This window comes from Micromys minutus (genome assembly GCF_963924665.1).
Source record: "Micromys minutus genome assembly, chromosome: 13".
Taxonomy (NCBI): Eukaryota; Metazoa; Chordata; class Mammalia; order Rodentia; family Muridae; genus Micromys; species Micromys minutus.
Genome location: NC_137982.1, coordinates 1,030,960 through 1,047,656, shown reverse-complemented (window position 1 = coordinate 1,047,656; position 16,697 = coordinate 1,030,960). Strand labels below are relative to the sequence as shown.

Below are 16,697 nucleotides of genomic sequence, written 5' to 3'. Positions count from 1 at the left end.
TGGGGAGGGGAGCTTTGTAGGATAAGCAAAGGGTTGCAGAAAGAAAGGAGAGAAGGAGGACAGTGGCTGAGAAGCTGCAAGCTTTTGACAGATGTCCTGGAGGGGTTGGTGGCAGGGATAGGCCTGTGGAGCCTGCCGTGGCACTGCTGATAGCAGGAGAGATGTCTGTTCCACTTGCTGGGCCCATGGCTCTTCTCTCCTGCCTGCTGAATGGATTCCTCCCTCTGACCTAGTCAAGTGGCTGCTTCAGTACGTGGAACTGAGAGACTCTGGCTTATTTATCTCTGCACTGCTGAGTGCTGATCGCTCACTGGAGTGGAGCCTCTTGTCACCAGGAACTTGGCTTTCTCACTGATGCAGAGTAATGTTGGAAACCAAGGGTCCTGGTCAGCTGCTGTGGGAGGCAGTACATGGTGGCGTGTTCACAAGGAACCCAGGACTCTCAGACACAGCTTGCACTTGCAACAGTCTCAGACACACTAGAGCAAGAAAAGCTGCTTCCTGCCAGGCTGGTACTAAATACTTCCTTCATGGAACACCCCTCCAGCCCACTCCCTCTGCTTTACACGATCTATGGCTGACTGAACGGTTGCTGTCATCTGTTCTGGGGTACAGCACACACCAGAGTGGAGGCAGTCACAGTCCTACAGAATGTTATTCCCTAGTATAAGACCCAGCCTTGAGTTGTCGTGTGCTGAGCCCTGACCTGGATGCCCTTCCCGGAAACTGTCCCTGTTCCCTGGCTGCCGGCCATTTCTTTACCACAGAACAAGGGGCAGTTTCCATGGTGCTGGCAGATGGATAACCAGCCAGTGAGCCCGTCTGTGGAACAGGTTGATATATTCAGGTGTTGGCCTGTAGTGACCTGAGCTTTGCTCTCACAGGCTCCGTCGCTTCTGCCATTACATTGTGACCATGCGGTACTTTGAGATGGTGATCCTTGTGGTCATTGCCTTGAGCAGCATTGCCCTGGCTGCCGAGGATCCTGTGCGGACCGACTCGTTCCGGAACAACGTGAGTATCGTAACTGCTGGACCACTGGGTTATGAGAACCAAAGGTCTGGAAAGGCCTGTCTCCTTTAGCCCCTGTCTTGTAAATGTACTAGAGTGAGCAGGGAAACTCCCAAAGGATCACCAAAAGATCCTTCTCAGAGGGATGCCAAAGACCTGGGGGAGGGGGGACAGACTAGGAGCCAGCGATTCAGGCCTGCCTAAAGTAACACCACTTTTGGTTCTAGGCTTTGAAGTACATGGATTACATCTTTACAGGAGTCTTCACATTTGAAATGGTTATAAAGGTGAGATGGGTTGCTCTTGCAGCTTCCGTGGACACATGTGATGTATGCATCAGGCATGTGCTTAGTCAGCAGATGTGCACATGTGCATGGACTGTGTGTGCATGAAATAAAAACCTTAGCAGCCACAAAGGGTCCCATGAAATGCTGCTGGGGTCCTTGGTCCTGTTGTCCTGCCTCATAGCCACAAAGAAAGAGCCATGTGACAAAGCAGAGAATAAGAGAAGAACAGACCTCAGAGAGAGACGGCAGGAACCCCGTTAGGTGTAGAAGAGAGTCTGCCATGCTCCTTGCCATGGTGGTTTTGTCCTTGTCTGCCAGTTCGGAGCTGTGCAGAGCCTCCAACGCAGAGCCCCGTCACTCCTGCTTTGCTCACACTTGCTGTCTGTGAGGAAGGGACCGGTGTACTTCGTAGATGAGGATGTTGAGGTATTTGCTGAAGTAGAAAAGGTAGATAAGATCAGACATGACGGTCTGATCAGCTTGTTCTTCTCCTAGGAGAGCTTGCAGTTTGGACTATGTGAGTTTTCTAAGGGAGCATGTCTGTTGCTAGAGAGGGGTGCTGGGGAGACACACCTCTCACCACAGTGGTACATCAGAAAAGATACTATACTCTGTAGGGACATTGAGGCCAAGGCCCTGTTGAAGCCATTTAAGTGTGACCTGTGTTGTGTCCCCTGTGAGGATATGTAGAGTGTCTGAGATGTGCTGAGGTCACGGTGAGTCCTGTAGTGCATAAAGACTCAGAGCCATGTCCCTCTGTGGCTGAGGCCTACCTCTGCCTCTATTTTTTGACGTACTGCATACTCTAATGTCTGCTTATCCCCTTAAGATGATAGACTTGGGCCTGCTGCTACACCCTGGGGCCTACTTCCGGGACCTGTGGAACATTCTGGACTTCATTGTCGTCAGTGGGGCCCTGGTGGCATTTGCGTTCTCGTAAGTAAACCTTACATTTGCTCTGGGTCCAGAACACCTAGCCAGAGCTATAGTGGAGTACGGGAAGAATGGGCCCGTGTTTGGTCTGTGACTGCCAGCAGGACTGCCCTGCCTTCTTGGGGCTGGAATGTGGTTCTGAAGACTGGCACTATCTGTTCCTGACACTACCTGTGGTCTGGGAACTGCTGGGATGTGGGACACCTGTCTTGCTCCTTCAGAGCCTGCTTAGTTGCTCTGAGGTAACTGTCTGAGGGATTAGTGTTTTTCCACCCTAACTAGTAGACATCCTTGTTGATTGGGGGCTCCCTGTCTTGGTGACCATTCACTTGGTGGTACTGGGACCATAACCTTCATGGGCGTCTAGGTGGGGCAGGCACAGGTGATGTACAGAAAGTGTGGGATGAGATTTAAAGACAAGAGTGACTCCTAAGGGAGGGTCTGTACTTCTCTGGCCCTGGAGTGGCCAGCAGGCTTGAGTTCTGCCTCCCACACTGACTCTGTTCTCTTTGTCTTCTCGATGCTGGACTCGGGTAGGAGCTTCATGGGGTAATGCCTCCCCTTCTCTTCATACTGCCTTACATCATGGCACGCCTCTGGCCTCTGGTCCATCCATCATGGCCTCATGCCTGCTCATCCATCTCCACCCTGTTTAGGCTGCATGCTTCCTCCCAGGAGCCATACCCAGGCATCATTCCTGCCATGCCTGTGGGGGCTGGGCCTGGGGCCTGGGTGCTGGGCTGGGCTGGGCTGGGCTGGGACTGGGGCCTGGGTGCTGGGCTGGGCTGGGCTGGGCTTGGTCAGCTTTGATAGGGAGGCCCTCAGTGAGCAGGGTGTCTGTGTGGGTGTTAGAGGCTTGCGCAGTGGCCGGGACGGCGGTGAGGAGCCACCATCAGTGGTCACAGTCTGTGATGTGGCCATCCTGATGCGTTTTCCCATGTGGCTACTCTGTGGTAGTGCAGCTTTCTTCTCTCCTCCATCTGTTCTGTCCCCTTCCCAGGACCTCCCAGTGTCTCCTCTGGGCGACTTAATGGGCCTCTGTCTATGGGAAAGGAAGTGAATTCCTAGAGTGTCAGTAGGACCCGAGGAGTCCAGGCAGAACTGTCAAAGAGGCGCTCAGATGGCAGTGGGAAGGGGTGGGTCTCAGGCTGTGGCCACTTGAGTGAGCAGAGGGGAAAGTCTGGCTCAGAGAGTGGCCTCCAGTGGACAGTTCTGGAGGTTTTTTTTCTTTTTCACCTTTCCTGGCTGTACTGCGGTAGGAGATGGGTAAAGGTGGGTAGTGGAGGTGTTGGGTGAGAAAGAGACAGGTTTTATTGTTTTCTGTAACGAACCTAGCCCAGGATAACCTTGTTCTCGCAAGCCTTCTCCTTCAGCCTCCATATTTCTGAGATTCTAGGCTGTATTATTATGTCCAGCTTTAAGGACGCTTTGATCTGATTCTGAGATTGGGCTGAGGAAAGGGAAGTCTGGGCTGCACCCTTTTCCTGTGAAGGAGGCCTGGGATATGCAGCTGCCTCCTGTGTATCCTGGAGCTTCGTTGGGTCCTAAGAGAAGCCGTTGGGGCAGACTCAGCCATGTTTACTCGGGAATCTAGGTGGGAAGTCATGTCTGAACTGGCTAGGATAGGGCTCTCTGTGTGCAGGAACCCTCTCCAGCTTTGCAGGCCTGGCCCCTGACTGCTCATTCTTGCTACCCACAACCTCCAAAGGCAGAGACAGTATTTGTGTCTGCTCTAGTTTGTAGGGGTTCTTGATCCAGTTTTCTAATCCTAGTCTTTTGAGCTTACAGCTGGTACCTGGAGTTTTGCCTGTCTCCCCACCTGAGTTCTCTTGCCTGCTCCTTTCTTGGTCATCTTGGTATCTGGATGCTTCTCTGGGTCTGTCTTTCTCCCTCCTTCCCCTTAGCTATCCTCACTCCCCCTTTTCTCTTCTCCTCCTTCCCCTCCTCACTCAATCCTTGCCCCTTCCCTTCTCCTTTCCCTTTGGCCCCTCCTTTCTCTCCTCTCTTCTCTCTCCACCTGACTCTACTGCAGGCTCTGGAATTGTCTCTGTATTTGAATATCTCTTTCTTGCCGCCCCCCCCCCCGTCACTTGAGGGGTATTCTGCAGCTGATGACAGTCAGGTGGACAGTGGGCCAGTGGCTCCCCTGGTGCTTGCTGAAGTTCTAGCGTAATAGGCAGGCTCACAGACCTCTGCTCTGCGGTGTCTGTCAGGAGCCCTGGGCAGGTGGAAGCAGCCATCACAGCCAAGAGCATGGGCCTTTCCATCTGAGAGATCAGCTTCCCTGTTCTCCAGCTGTGCTGTTCTGGCTTGCACTGGCCCTAGCCCTGTTCTCAGACAGCCACGGGAAGACTTCCCCCATTGAGCCCTCTCTCTGGAAGCTGAGACAAAATGCACGGGGCCGTATTAGACAGACCAAGAGGACTGGTCAGGAGCTGGACTCTCGGCCCACCAGCATCAGCCACTTCTCCCTTCTAGAGGATCCAAAGGGAAAGACATCAGTACCATCAAGTCTCTGAGAGTCCTGCGTGTCCTGAGGCCCCTCAAGACCATCAAGCGGCTGCCTAAGCTCAAGGTTGGAGTCTGGAGTTGGGGATTAAGGAGTGTGCTGTACATGTGGGTACACTGGTGTGTGGGTGGGTGCATGTGTCTTCACAGAGTGTTCACCTGCACAAGGGGACACATCTTGCTCAACTTTAAGTCCTTCTCCAAGGAGGTCTGTTCCCAGCAGAGGACGTATTTAGCCACTAGCACCAGGTGGGACACTATGGCAGGACAGGGAAGAACCAGGATGGGGAGGGGTAGATGCCAGGAATCAGGAATCCCAGAAAGCAGCTCCAGGGCTAGTGAAAGCGGACAGGTACTTCCGAGTGTCGGGATGGATTTAGTGAGTAGCTTGGGCCAAGAACAAAATGCTCTCTGTGCTTTTATTCCTTTAGCTCTTTAAAGCTTATGCAGCAGAGTTTTAACAGCTTGGACACAGAACCTCAGAGACACTAGTGAACCGGAGAGTGGGTTAGTTCTGTGAATGAAGTGATAGGTGATTGGAAGAGGTGTCAGGGAGTATCTGGGCCAAGGTAGAATTTGTACTTGAAGCAGCCAAGGAAAAACAACAAAACAAAAGCCATACAGCATGGATGGGCCTGAAGCATCCTCGGCCCAGGCAGCTGGCAGCGTTGGGATCATGCTAAGCATGGAGATTGCTGTGGTTCATCAGGGAAGCCCAAACAGCAGGTCAGCTCTGGGTCCAGGATCACATCCAGATCCCAGGACACATTCTCTGTCCCGTGGTCCTCAGGGACACAGTTCCTTGTCTATAGCTTTAGTCTCCCTTATGTCAATGCTATTGCCGACCAGCGACAAGGCAGGGATGGTGCGCAAGGTTAGTTCGAGTCCTGTGTGCAGGCCTGGGCGCTCTGCCTCTTTCCTGTGGCCCGGCTCCAGCCTACTGCTAGGCCAGTTTTCTTGGGCATCCAGATGGCAGGTCTGGTGCCTCCAGCCCACTGATAAAAGCCAGGATGATTCTGTTCCTGTGAGAAGGACAGCTGTGAGGGAGTCTGGGCCTCCGTGTTCCTGAGGTTCTGAGCCGGTCGCTGTGCTGGTCTCTTTCTGGTGCAGGCGGTGTTTGACTGTGTGGTGAACTCCCTGAAAAATGTCCTGAACATCCTGATTGTCTACATGCTCTTCATGTTCATCTTTGCTGTCATCGCGGTCCAGCTCTTCAAAGGGAAGTTCTTCTACTGCACGGATGAGTCCAAGGAGCTGGAGAGGGACTGCAGGTAAACTGAGGCTGGACTCACAGAAGCTTTCCTGTGACGTGCATGCCTACTTCCTTCCTGTGGCTCAGCACCGGCTCCGTGATGTGCCGTATTTTACTTGACAGCTGGTATTTGGCTTGTTTCTGCCTTTTGGTTACTGCAGTTAGTGTGGCCATCAACAAGTTTATACAGTTGTGTGCTTTAATTTATCTTGGATGTATTTCTAAAGGCAGAATGCCTGGACAGAACTTCTGGGACCTGTTTTACTATCTGTAGAGATGCCAGCTGGGATTCAACATGGCTGAGCCCTTCTGTATGTCTAAGAGTGCTAATTTCTCTACATCCTTACTGATACTTACTGTTTTCATTGCTTGTGTGTGTGTGTGTGTGTGTGTCTGTGTGTGAGTGTTTGTATGTGTGTGTCTGTGTGAGTGTCTGTATGTGTGTGTGTGTGACTGTCTGTATGTGTGTGTGTGTGTCTGTATGTGTGTGTGTGTCTGTGTGAGTGTGTGTGTGTGTGTGAGTGTGTGTATGTGTGTGTGTCTGTGTGAGTGTCTGTATGTGTGTGTGTGTGTCTGTATGTGTGTGTGTGTCTGTGTGAGTGTCTGTATGTGTGTGTGTGTGTGTGTGAGTGTCTGTATGTGTGTGTGTGTGTCTGTGTGAGTGTCTGTATGTGTGTGTGTGTCTGTGTGAGTGTCTGTATGTGTGTGTGTGTCTGTGTGAGTGTCTGTATGTGTGTGTGTGTGAGTGTCTGTATGTGTGTGTGTGTCTGTGTGAGTGTCTGTATGTGTGTGTGTGTGAGTGTCTGTATGTGTGTGTGTGTCTGTGTGAGTGTCTGTATGTGTGTGTGTGTGAGTGTCTGTGTGTGTGTGTGTGAGTGTGTGTGTGTGTGTGTAAGGTGGTGGCAGTGCTCACATGGTACAGTGAGTGTAATCATAGGGCATGTCTGTTCTTCCACCATTTAGATCTCAGGGATGGAACTGAGGTGCTCAGACTTCTCAAGAAGCACCATTACCTGCTGAGCCATCTTGCCTGCCATGATTGCTTTTATTTAGTTACATTTATTCCAGAAACAAAATGATACTTCAATGTGCTTTCGATTTTTTTCTGATCACTGATGATATGGAACATTTTTATGGAATAGTTGGTCTTTCCAATGACATCTTTGAAAGAAATGTCTGTTCAGAATGTATGATCCATTTTAAAAATTAGATTGTCTTTTGGTGTTGATTTTATTCATATTTCACATGTTCTCAATACACGTTTTCAGGATGATGGAGATTAACAGTAGTTTCTCCCATGTTTGGGTCACCTTTTCTGTTTCAGTTTTCCCCTGTCTCTTGAGACAAGATCTGAGATGGAGCTCACCCCTGCCCCTGTCTGAGCTTCCGGAACGCAGGGCTGAAGGCGTGTCCCCTACACCTCGAGCACTCTTATTTTCAAAATGACTCATTATGTATGGCGGTACATGCCGTCCTGTCCATGTGCAGGTCAGAGGACAGCGTGTGGAGCTGGTTCTCTCCTTCCCTCACATGTATCTTAGGGACTGGACTCAGGTCACTGTCTCAGTGGCGTAGACGTTTACCCACGAGGCCGGCTCACCAGCCCTCTCTTACCTTTTTTATGGTGGATTTTTTTTTTGTTGTTGTTGTTGTTGTTGTTTTGAGACAACAAAGGTTTTCAATTTTGCTGAAGTCCAACTTCCTTCCTTCCCTCTTTTGTTGCTTGTGATTTTGGAATGTAGTCAAGACCCCATTCCCAAATAAAGATTAGCCATGTGTTTTCTTCAAAGACTTGTTACAGATCTGATACCAGTGTTCACAGTTTCAGTCCAGCCTTTTCACACTTAAGAAAAATTTATCATAAGAAAATCACCACACAATGAAATCAGCTAGTTGTGAAGATGACACATCTCAATGATGAAGGTTTGGTAGTCAGGTGGCCGGTTTTTATGAACTTTGTGGTGGAGTTGGGGTGGCGGATTTGCAGCTACCACTGAGGAGACATTTCTTTCCACACGGAATGCTCTTGGTGAGTTTACAGCAACCACTTGACCGTACATGCATGGGTGTTTGAACTGATTACCATTAACTGCCTTTGTCTGCTCTTTCCTGTCTCCAGGGGTCAGTATTTGGATTATGAGAGGGAAGAAGTACAAGCTCAGCCAAGGCAGTGGAAGAAATATGACTTCCACTATGACAATGTACTCTGGGCCTTGTTGACGCTGTTCACAGTGTCCACAGGAGAGGGGTGGCCCATGTGAGTGCCAAACTAATTGTGGTAGCTACTTAGGCATGGGTAGACTGAAGCAGAGTCTGCGTGGTTTCCCTACTTCTAGCCCCATGGTGAGGTCAGGTGTGGTATAGATAAGCCCTGTTCCTCTTGGGCAGAACTGAGTTTTATCCCTGAGACAGAAGAATGAACTGCATTCCTGGGGCAAAACTCATGTCCTTTCTGTGAAGGGCCCTGTTCCTGAGGTGGAGCCCAATTCTCAAGATGCAGACCTGAGGTCTGACACTGAGGTGCAGAGCTGCACCCCATCCCTGAGCTACAGAGATTTATGGTGCTCTTGAAGTACAGCCCTGAGTTCTATTTCTGAGGTGTAGACCCAAGCTCCCTTGGAAGCTCTCCTGAAGTCTGCTCTCTCCTTACTTAGGGTGCTGAAACACTCTGTGGACGCCACATATGAGGAGCAGGGGCCCAGCCCTGGGTTCCGGATGGAGCTTTCCATCTTCTATGTGGTCTATTTTGTGGTCTTCCCTTTTTTCTTTGTCAACATCTTTGTGGCCTTGATCATTATCACCTTCCAGGAACAGGGGGACAAGGTGATGTCTGAATGCAGCCTGGAAAAGAATGAGGTAAGTCCATGCTGTGTGGGATCCTGGGACATGGGCACTCTGGGCGAGGTTACCAGTCTTGCTTCTGTATGGGCATGGCTTGTGGCTGGCATAGGCAGGGGCCTCTTTCTTCTGCAAATAGAGACTGCGGATCAGTTGGGCCGACTTGGAGGGAGCCTAGCTGCCTCTGTGGCCTTCTCTGGCCTCCCTGAGAGGGCATGGGGAGAAAGTTTCACTTGTACTGGGCAATGCTTTGAGCTCATGGCTCCCTTCTCTCTGCAGAGGGCTTGCATTGACTTCGCCATCAGTGCCAAGCCCCTGACACGGTACATGCCTCAAAACAAGCAGTCATTCCAGTATAAGACGTGGACATTCGTGGTTTCTCCGCCCTTCGAGTACTTCATCATGGCCATGATAGCCCTCAACACAGTGGTGCTGATGATGAAGGTATGTGAGGCCCACCATGTACTTGCTAGGGGTTTTTGTGTGTGAAAGGTTTTCTGAGGAGCCAGGGTAGACATGCTCATATACTATCACACACACATACACACACACACACACACACACACACACACACACAAAGATATTCACAGACATCCACCACCTCTCTCTCCTATTCACTCCAGATAGGGAACCCATAACAGACCAAGTAACAATTCTACCAAAATCCAACTAAGTGTACCAATAATTTTTTATTGGGGTTGTCTATAGGATTATGAGTGAGGGGTTCCTTGCAGAAACAGGAAGAGAGCAAATGTGGCTGTGTCATCAAAAAACCTCAGCACAGGCGATGACTCCCAAAAGTAACTGAGGAGTTCAGCACAAGTTGAGGCAGCTCAATGTGTCTAAGAATCTCTGTTCCAAGCAGACTGGCCAGAGCCCTCCCCAAGCACGTGTGTACTGTTTCTGTAATCCTGGAGAGGAACCCTGTGGATCTTGCAAATTCCAGCTTTCCCAGACATAGGCAATCTGTCTAGAGAGAATGTTTGACTTAGGAGGAGACTGCTGAAAACCTTGGGTATGTGTCTTATTTTGAGGCCTAGAGGTAGGTCTCCTTTTTGCCGGTACCTATGTGATCCGTTCTCTCGGATTTGTGGCTGAGGCAGTGAAAATGTTACAGAAGATCTGGAAAGAGCAAGGAGGAGGTGACCCAGATACGGGCAGATGTAGTCAGGAAGTGACATCCCAGTCGGGTACTGGGGCTAGTGCGTGCGCGCCCGTCAGCCCTCTTTCTCCGGGCAGTTCTATGACGCACCTTATGAGTACGAGCTGATGCTGAAATGCCTGAACATTGTCTTCACATCCATGTTCTCCCTGGAATGCATTCTGAAGATCATCGCCTTTGGGGTGCTGGTACGTGCCTCTGCTTGCTCTTTGCTTTTTGATGAGCTGCATTTTGGCATTTGTCCCTCATTTGAACGGCCTTTGCAGCATTTGTGATGCTGTGAGCATCCCAAGGAAGAGCTGTTATGGTCTCAGTAACTTGAGTCTTGCCCTGCCTGGGCTGGGAGGCATGCAAGCCTGGGGTTCTCCTTTCTGGACCGTTGTCTCTCAGTGATGCCTTTAACTAGTCTGGAAGTATTTGCATGTCTGCTGTGACACCTGCTTGTCACTGGCCTTATGTTAAGCATCTATCACCCTTGACCACTACCCTCAGCTCCTTGCCTGGGTAAGCCTTTGCCGTCAGCACTGACTGCCCTCTTTTTTTCTAGAACTACTTCAGAGATGCCTGGAACGTCTTTGACTTTGTCACTGTTTTGGGAAGTATTACTGATATTTTAGTAACAGAGATTGCGGTAAGTAGCATTTCCTGTCCCCCATCCAGGGTCCAAAGTGGCTTCCTTCTAGAGGACTGTCCCCTAGGTGTTTCCCCAGGTCCCGCTGTAACTGCCTTATCGTGAGCCCCTAGGAGTTCCAGGACGGGTTGTTGTTACTGTTGGTCTCCAGAGATGGAGCCGGATGACTGGGTGTTGTGTCAGCAAGTTGTTCTTCTTAGATAAGAACGTAGTTCTGGGATTGGAGAGATGGTTAAGCATTTAAGAGAACTTATTGCTCTTGGAAAGGACCTACGTTCAATTCCTAACACCCACGTGAAGGCTCAAAACCATCTGTAACCCCATATCCAAGGGATCTGACAACCTCATCTTACTTCCTTGGACACAAGACATGCATGTGGCGTACAGCTATACATGCAGACAAAACATTCATACACATAAAATAAATAAATCTTTTAAAAACTGGTTCTCAGAGGTTTCAAGTTGGCAGCATAAGAATCTTCTGGAGCTCCATGGTAACAGTTGACCAAGAACGCAGAAATCTAAGCTGTCTCTCTCTCTCTCTCTCTCTCTCTCTCTCTCTCTCTCTCTCTCTCTCTCTCTCTCTCTCTCTCTGTGTGTGTGTGTGTGTATGTGTGTGTGTGTGTGTATGTGTGTGTGTTGGATGTATTTAACAACTTGGCATCAAGAATACATAAGCCAAACCCAATAAGAATTTGTAATCCAGAAAGAATTTATATTATTAACTCTCTACTTCTCTATGTAGAGATTCTTCCATTAAACATATGATAACTCTGATGGCTTACACCTTTAATCTAGCATTTGGGAGGCAGAGGCTGGTGGATCTCAAATTCAAGGCAGGGCTGATCTACATAGTGAGTTCCAGGACAGCCAGGACTTGGAAACCTGTCTCAGAAAATCACCACCATCACCACCACCACCAAAACAAAACAAAAACCCAAAACCAAAAATACATATGGATAATATTTAAAACTTGTCCTATATATATCAGGGACATTAAAATCAACAGATTTCAGAGTTGGAATAATAAAGCACCATTTATTATCTGAAGGTTGACCTTTGTCCTTCTTGTGAATATGCAAATATACACCGGCAAAACCATACACACATTAACACCCAGACACAGAAAACCCTGTGTAATGTGGTTACCCCTGGGCAAAGAATGAGCCATTAAACATTTTATCAGAGACTGGAGAGAGACTCATGAGGCCCTACCCGTCCCTGAGGGACTATCGGTTAACTGTTGCTGGGAAAGGTACCATTTTCTTTAGAGATATAGCCATTGCAAAGTATCCCGTGTTCTACTAAATAACCTCTTAGGTATGATTGTCTAATCACCCTTAATCAAATTCAGCAGGTCACAAAAAAGGATGTGAAAGGAGGAGAGATACTGAGGATAGGGGAGGAGAGAAAGAAAAGGGATAAAAATGACTCAAATTCATTATACATCTGTATTAAGCTATCAAAGGATAAATAATAAAAAGAAGGGAAAACTGTCTTTTAGAAAAAATATCTATTCATGCCTCAAGATATCTTCATGCAGGAGCCCCATGCTAAGAAAAATGCATTTGAGCACATTAGAAGGGCCGTGGATGCTCAACAATTCTGTTGCCAGCTTGGTACCTTTAGAGGGACATTAAGTCACAGACTATTTGATGGCTTCTTACATGCAAATCTAACCTGGGGTGTGTGTGGGGGGGGGGGGAAGTAAACATGGGAAAGGCCTGTTCTGAGTTGGTAAACTGTGAAAACTAAAATAGAACCAGAGGGGGATCCTATGCAAACCTTATACACCGGCGAAACCTGGGAAGAGGTCGCTTTAGGAGAAAGAGACAGTGCATGAGGTATTTCTTTCCAGCACTGAGCTTTAGTTGCAATCTCTTCAGTGGCTGTAATGTTAGCTCAGGAACGTGTAGCCTTCACTATTCCTAGTGTTTAGAATAGTGCTTAATACTTGCTAGACATTCCGTAAATACTTACTGAAAGAGTAAGACAAGAAATATAAATTATGCAAGGATTAGAGAATGCATGAGCAGAACTGTGATTATGTGATTATGCACCAATGGCATTATTATCTACGGACAGATTCTGGAACTATCTGGTTAGTTGTTCAGCAAAATTTCTACAGTTACTTCATAATAAATAACATGTGTCAGTCACATTTCATTACAAGGTCAGTCACTTTGGTCATGACCTTAACAAAGTGTAATCTTTATATTTAAATTCATGGAACTATAGTGAAAGTTAATACCGACCACTTACACAAATGCAGCTATGTATAATGCTATTTGGTATCACAGTTATTATTTTTCCCCAAACTAAGGGCAGGTTTAGTCCAAACACAACAAAAATATCAGTGTTCTTTGCTTATTCACTTCAAAAACTTTCATGCTGCTTTAAAATATACAAGAAAGTGCAGAAACCCTTAAGAAGAGAGATGCTTAGGAAGATGAACAGGTGTGGCTGTGTGACATGGCATGATCTGTCCCTGTCAGTAGTGAGGATTGATGTAAAACCAAGATAACTAAGAGCACAGGGATTCATTAGATCAGGATCAGTAGGTAATCAATGGAAAGAGTTAGGAACCTAGACCCAGCACTCTCTTGTGTATAGAAGCATGCTATGATGGGGCTGTGGCTACACCTGGGACACTTCAGACACTGGTGTGTTAGATGGCCAGAGTCAGTGTTCCTCACCCCCTCCTCTTTCCCTCCACTATCTCTCCCTTTCCTCCTCTTTCTCTCCTCCTTCCTTCCTTAAACATACCACTAAAACTTTACTGTTCATAAAATAAATGCAGAAATTTATCCCCGAGACCTTGGGATTGAATTATTTGTTAAAGCAAAATGTAAAACAACCAGCCACATTTGGAAGGAGGTCCTTCAGGTTAACTTCTGTCCACTCCTCTGTACAGGGGTAGCAGGAGGTGGTGCTGCTACCATGAACAGGGAGTATATAGGTTTGTGTCAACGCATAACTTGGGCTTTTATCTGAAGGAAGCAGTGGGGTGACTGTGGGCGAGAACATTGAATTCTAACTATGATTTGAAGACAGCAGTGAGTGAACCAGCTGTAGCCATGAAAGGCGAGGCAGAGTGACATGAGCTGTGTGGTCTAAGCACTTGGGAAATGGGTCACTATGACTAGAACACCACACAGTTGGTGTGGGTTGCGATGTGAGTAGGGTCCCAGGGACAGGTTTGTTGAGGAAGTTTGGGGTTTAGCAGAATACCTTAGGTTTGAATTTTCTGATATACTTCCTTGGGGCTGTTGGGCAAATAGACCCAGAGTTCAGTGAAGAAAACAAGGCTGGTTGCATGAATTTGTGGTAGTGAATATAGAAAATGGTATTAGATATGGAAGACTGACTGAGGTCAATGGAGGCTGAGTGGCCTGGACATTCCAACATAGTGACCAAGGACATGAGTAGGAGCCAGCACAGGAATCTACAGAAGTGGGCCATGGAAGGGCCTAAGAAACAAGGACATTCTGTGAGGAAGAAAAACACAATAAAATGAGCAGTTTACAAATTAGAAACCATACATGGCCAATTAGCATAGGAGAAGGTAGTCAATCTGATTTGCAATTAGAGAAGTGCAGACTGAAGATGTTGAGCTGCCATTTTGTCTCAACTGACCTGTTAACCACTAGACATTCTAATGCTCAGGATTGACAGGACACAGGTCATCTAAAACTCACACAGTTGTCAACTGTACAACAGAAAACTTTACAGAAGCTAGAAGGTTGGTAATACGCACATCTTCCCACATCAGTGTGGATGCTACTGTAGAGCCATGTTTGAACAAATCTAATGGTTTGCACAAACTACCATTGCAAAGGCTAAGAGTAGGCAAGCTCATGATGAATACATCTTAAGAGTTTATGGTAAAACTGTAAGGACAGCAATTATTGGTAAGATTTAAAGGTTGCTACCACATCTAGATATCAGCAAGAGAAGCAGGAAAAATTCCAAAGTGATGGGGATAGTTTTTAGGCCGAATGGTGAATACGTAGGTCTTTATTTTTATTTTCCTTCAGATTAATATACTTGTTTGTATATATGATATGTTTCGTGGTTTTTACAATGCCAATGATGCAAGTATAGCAAGAAGAAAAACTGAGCCTGGCATTTAAATAGAAAAGCAAAGTGTTTTGTCTTTTCAGTTCCTGGTTCTAGGGAAATGGAAAGACAGGTCATCTCACCCTGTGTTAGTCCCAGTGTGGTTTCTGAGGAAGACCTGTTTTTCTGTTACCTGTGTACTGCCTCCCTGGAAACAGGAGTCTTTATTTACCAGATAAAGTGATCCAAGCATCAGACTCCTAATTGTAAGGACAGTGTGGGGGAGTTTCCACCTACACTGCTGATTGCTGAAAATACCTAAAAAGAGGGGTGCAGGCAAGGCCTAGAAATTGGCTAACACCACCGCAGTGTAGAGCTTTGTTCTATGATGCAGAAGCAGAAGTAGCCAGCCATTCTGAGCCTGTGCTGCTGCGTGGTTAGCTGTGGCAGCCTCTGGCTGTGTGTGGTCTGAAGCATCACAAGACTTGGTACCCAGCAGCACTCACTGTTGGGAGGCTGGGAGTATTAAGGCCGGGGGGGGGGGGGGGGGGGGCAGTATTATAAAACTCAGCTTCGTTTCTACTACTTGCTCTTAGAGCCCAGGCTGTGCCAGGAGGAGATGGGACGAAAGGAAAGCCATTGTGTCGTTGATCAGCACTCTCTCTGTGTGTTTTATTTTATACATTTTCTTTGCAAATGCCCCCTTTTTCCTTAGGCAAAAATTTGAGTGTCAGTTTTCTTCCCCAACTTAAAAACCAGCAGATATTGCAGGGGTGCCTAGAAGAGGGCTCTGAGCATTCATAAAACTGACATTGATTTCTTTGCCTGGAAATAAAAATAATAACAGTAAGTGTCTGTGATTCATCTTTGGATTTGCATTACAAACCAAAATGCAAATGGGTCCCATTGTCTGCATAACCTATAGATTTCAAAAACATGCTTTGAATGGATACATTTTCACAGAATTCCATGGTTTAACAAAAGCCTGCGTCTTTATTCAGAGCTTGAGTTTGCTTCTGTTGGTGACTCATTTTCTCTTTTGTTTCCTGTCTTTTGTTCTTGATTTACCTTAACCTACCTGCTGACTCACGCCATCCAATCAACATACAATGCGAAACCCATGTCTCCGTCTGTGTGTTATGCACCTGCTGCTCAAACATCCCCACTTTGTAAATACTATGCAAATACCCATCCATGAAAACATCACATGCAGGAAATGGTTGGTTCACAACTTTGAGGTTTTTATGTGTCTTTTCTCTGCTTGTTTGACTCCTCCTCTCCCGTCTCAGGGTTTCTGTCCACTGACTTAGGAGTGAGCAACATTTCTCTGAGCTTGGTCACCTCTGGCCTCATTGTGTATTTTCTAAAGCAGCAAGGGTTTCTCAAGATGGTCTTTCAGTCTGTGGAGAAGTGGGGTTTTGGAAGGTTGGGGTAGTTGGCATTACCTAGGGCAGATCTTTCTGCTGAAACTCACTCAAATTTGAGTTTTTGTAAAATATGTTTCGTCCTCAACCCTGTGGATCCATGGTTTCTGTTGCACACTTACCTGTCTTGTGTCGTGCTCCCATCTTGCTAACAGAAAGAGAACACTGAGCCTTGTCAAGGTGGCCTCTAGCAAAGACCCCATGCATTAATCTTGGCTTCTATTGCTCTTATAAAACAAAATGATCTAGGCAACTTACAGAAGGAAATCTTATTTGGGACTTATCATTGCAAAGTGATAGGAGTTTGTCACCAGAATAGCAGAGAGAATGATGGCGGGCAGGCGGGCGGCAGGCTGGTGGGTAAGCAGCAGGTGGGCCGACAGGCAGAGATGAGCTTGAGCCTCAGCCTGAGCTCACATTTCAAACATAAGATGAAGGCAAAGAGATGCAATCCCTTTGAAATCTCAAAGCCTACCCCTAGTGACAACTTCCTGCAGCAAGGCCCCCTTTTCATCCTCCCCAAACAGCCCTGACTGGTGGCCATTCAAATATCCTGTGGCCAGTCAAGTATTCCAACATCCGAGACCTACAG

General features: G+C 47.4%; 1 protein-coding gene across 3 annotated transcripts in view; it reads left to right on the top strand.

Moving 5' to 3' along the window:
- The window catches only part of CACNA1B (calcium voltage-gated channel subunit alpha1 B), a gene marked incomplete at both ends in the record, with an annotated part of 161,608 nt that overhangs the window by 108,245 nt on the left and 36,666 nt on the right, over positions 1-16,697 (top strand). For 2 of the 3 annotated variants that reach the window (XM_080928036.1, XM_080928034.1), the window contains 10 exons: positions 885-1,014; positions 1,239-1,298; positions 2,128-2,234; positions 4,710-4,806; positions 5,850-6,010; positions 8,111-8,248; positions 8,646-8,847; positions 9,109-9,273; positions 10,069-10,179; positions 10,539-10,622. In XM_080928036.1, the coding sequence (XP_080784162.1) occupies positions 885-1,014; positions 1,239-1,298; positions 2,128-2,234; positions 4,710-4,806; positions 5,850-6,010; positions 8,111-8,248; positions 8,646-8,847; positions 9,109-9,273; positions 10,069-10,179; positions 10,539-10,622 (1,255 nt within the window). Of the gene's footprint in view, positions 1-884; positions 1,015-1,238; positions 1,299-2,127; positions 2,235-2,768; positions 2,781-4,709; positions 4,807-5,849; positions 6,011-8,110; positions 8,249-8,645; positions 8,848-9,108; positions 9,274-10,068; positions 10,180-10,538; positions 10,623-16,697 lie in introns of all 3 variants that reach the window. The other variant, XM_080928035.1, reaches the window with a different exon arrangement.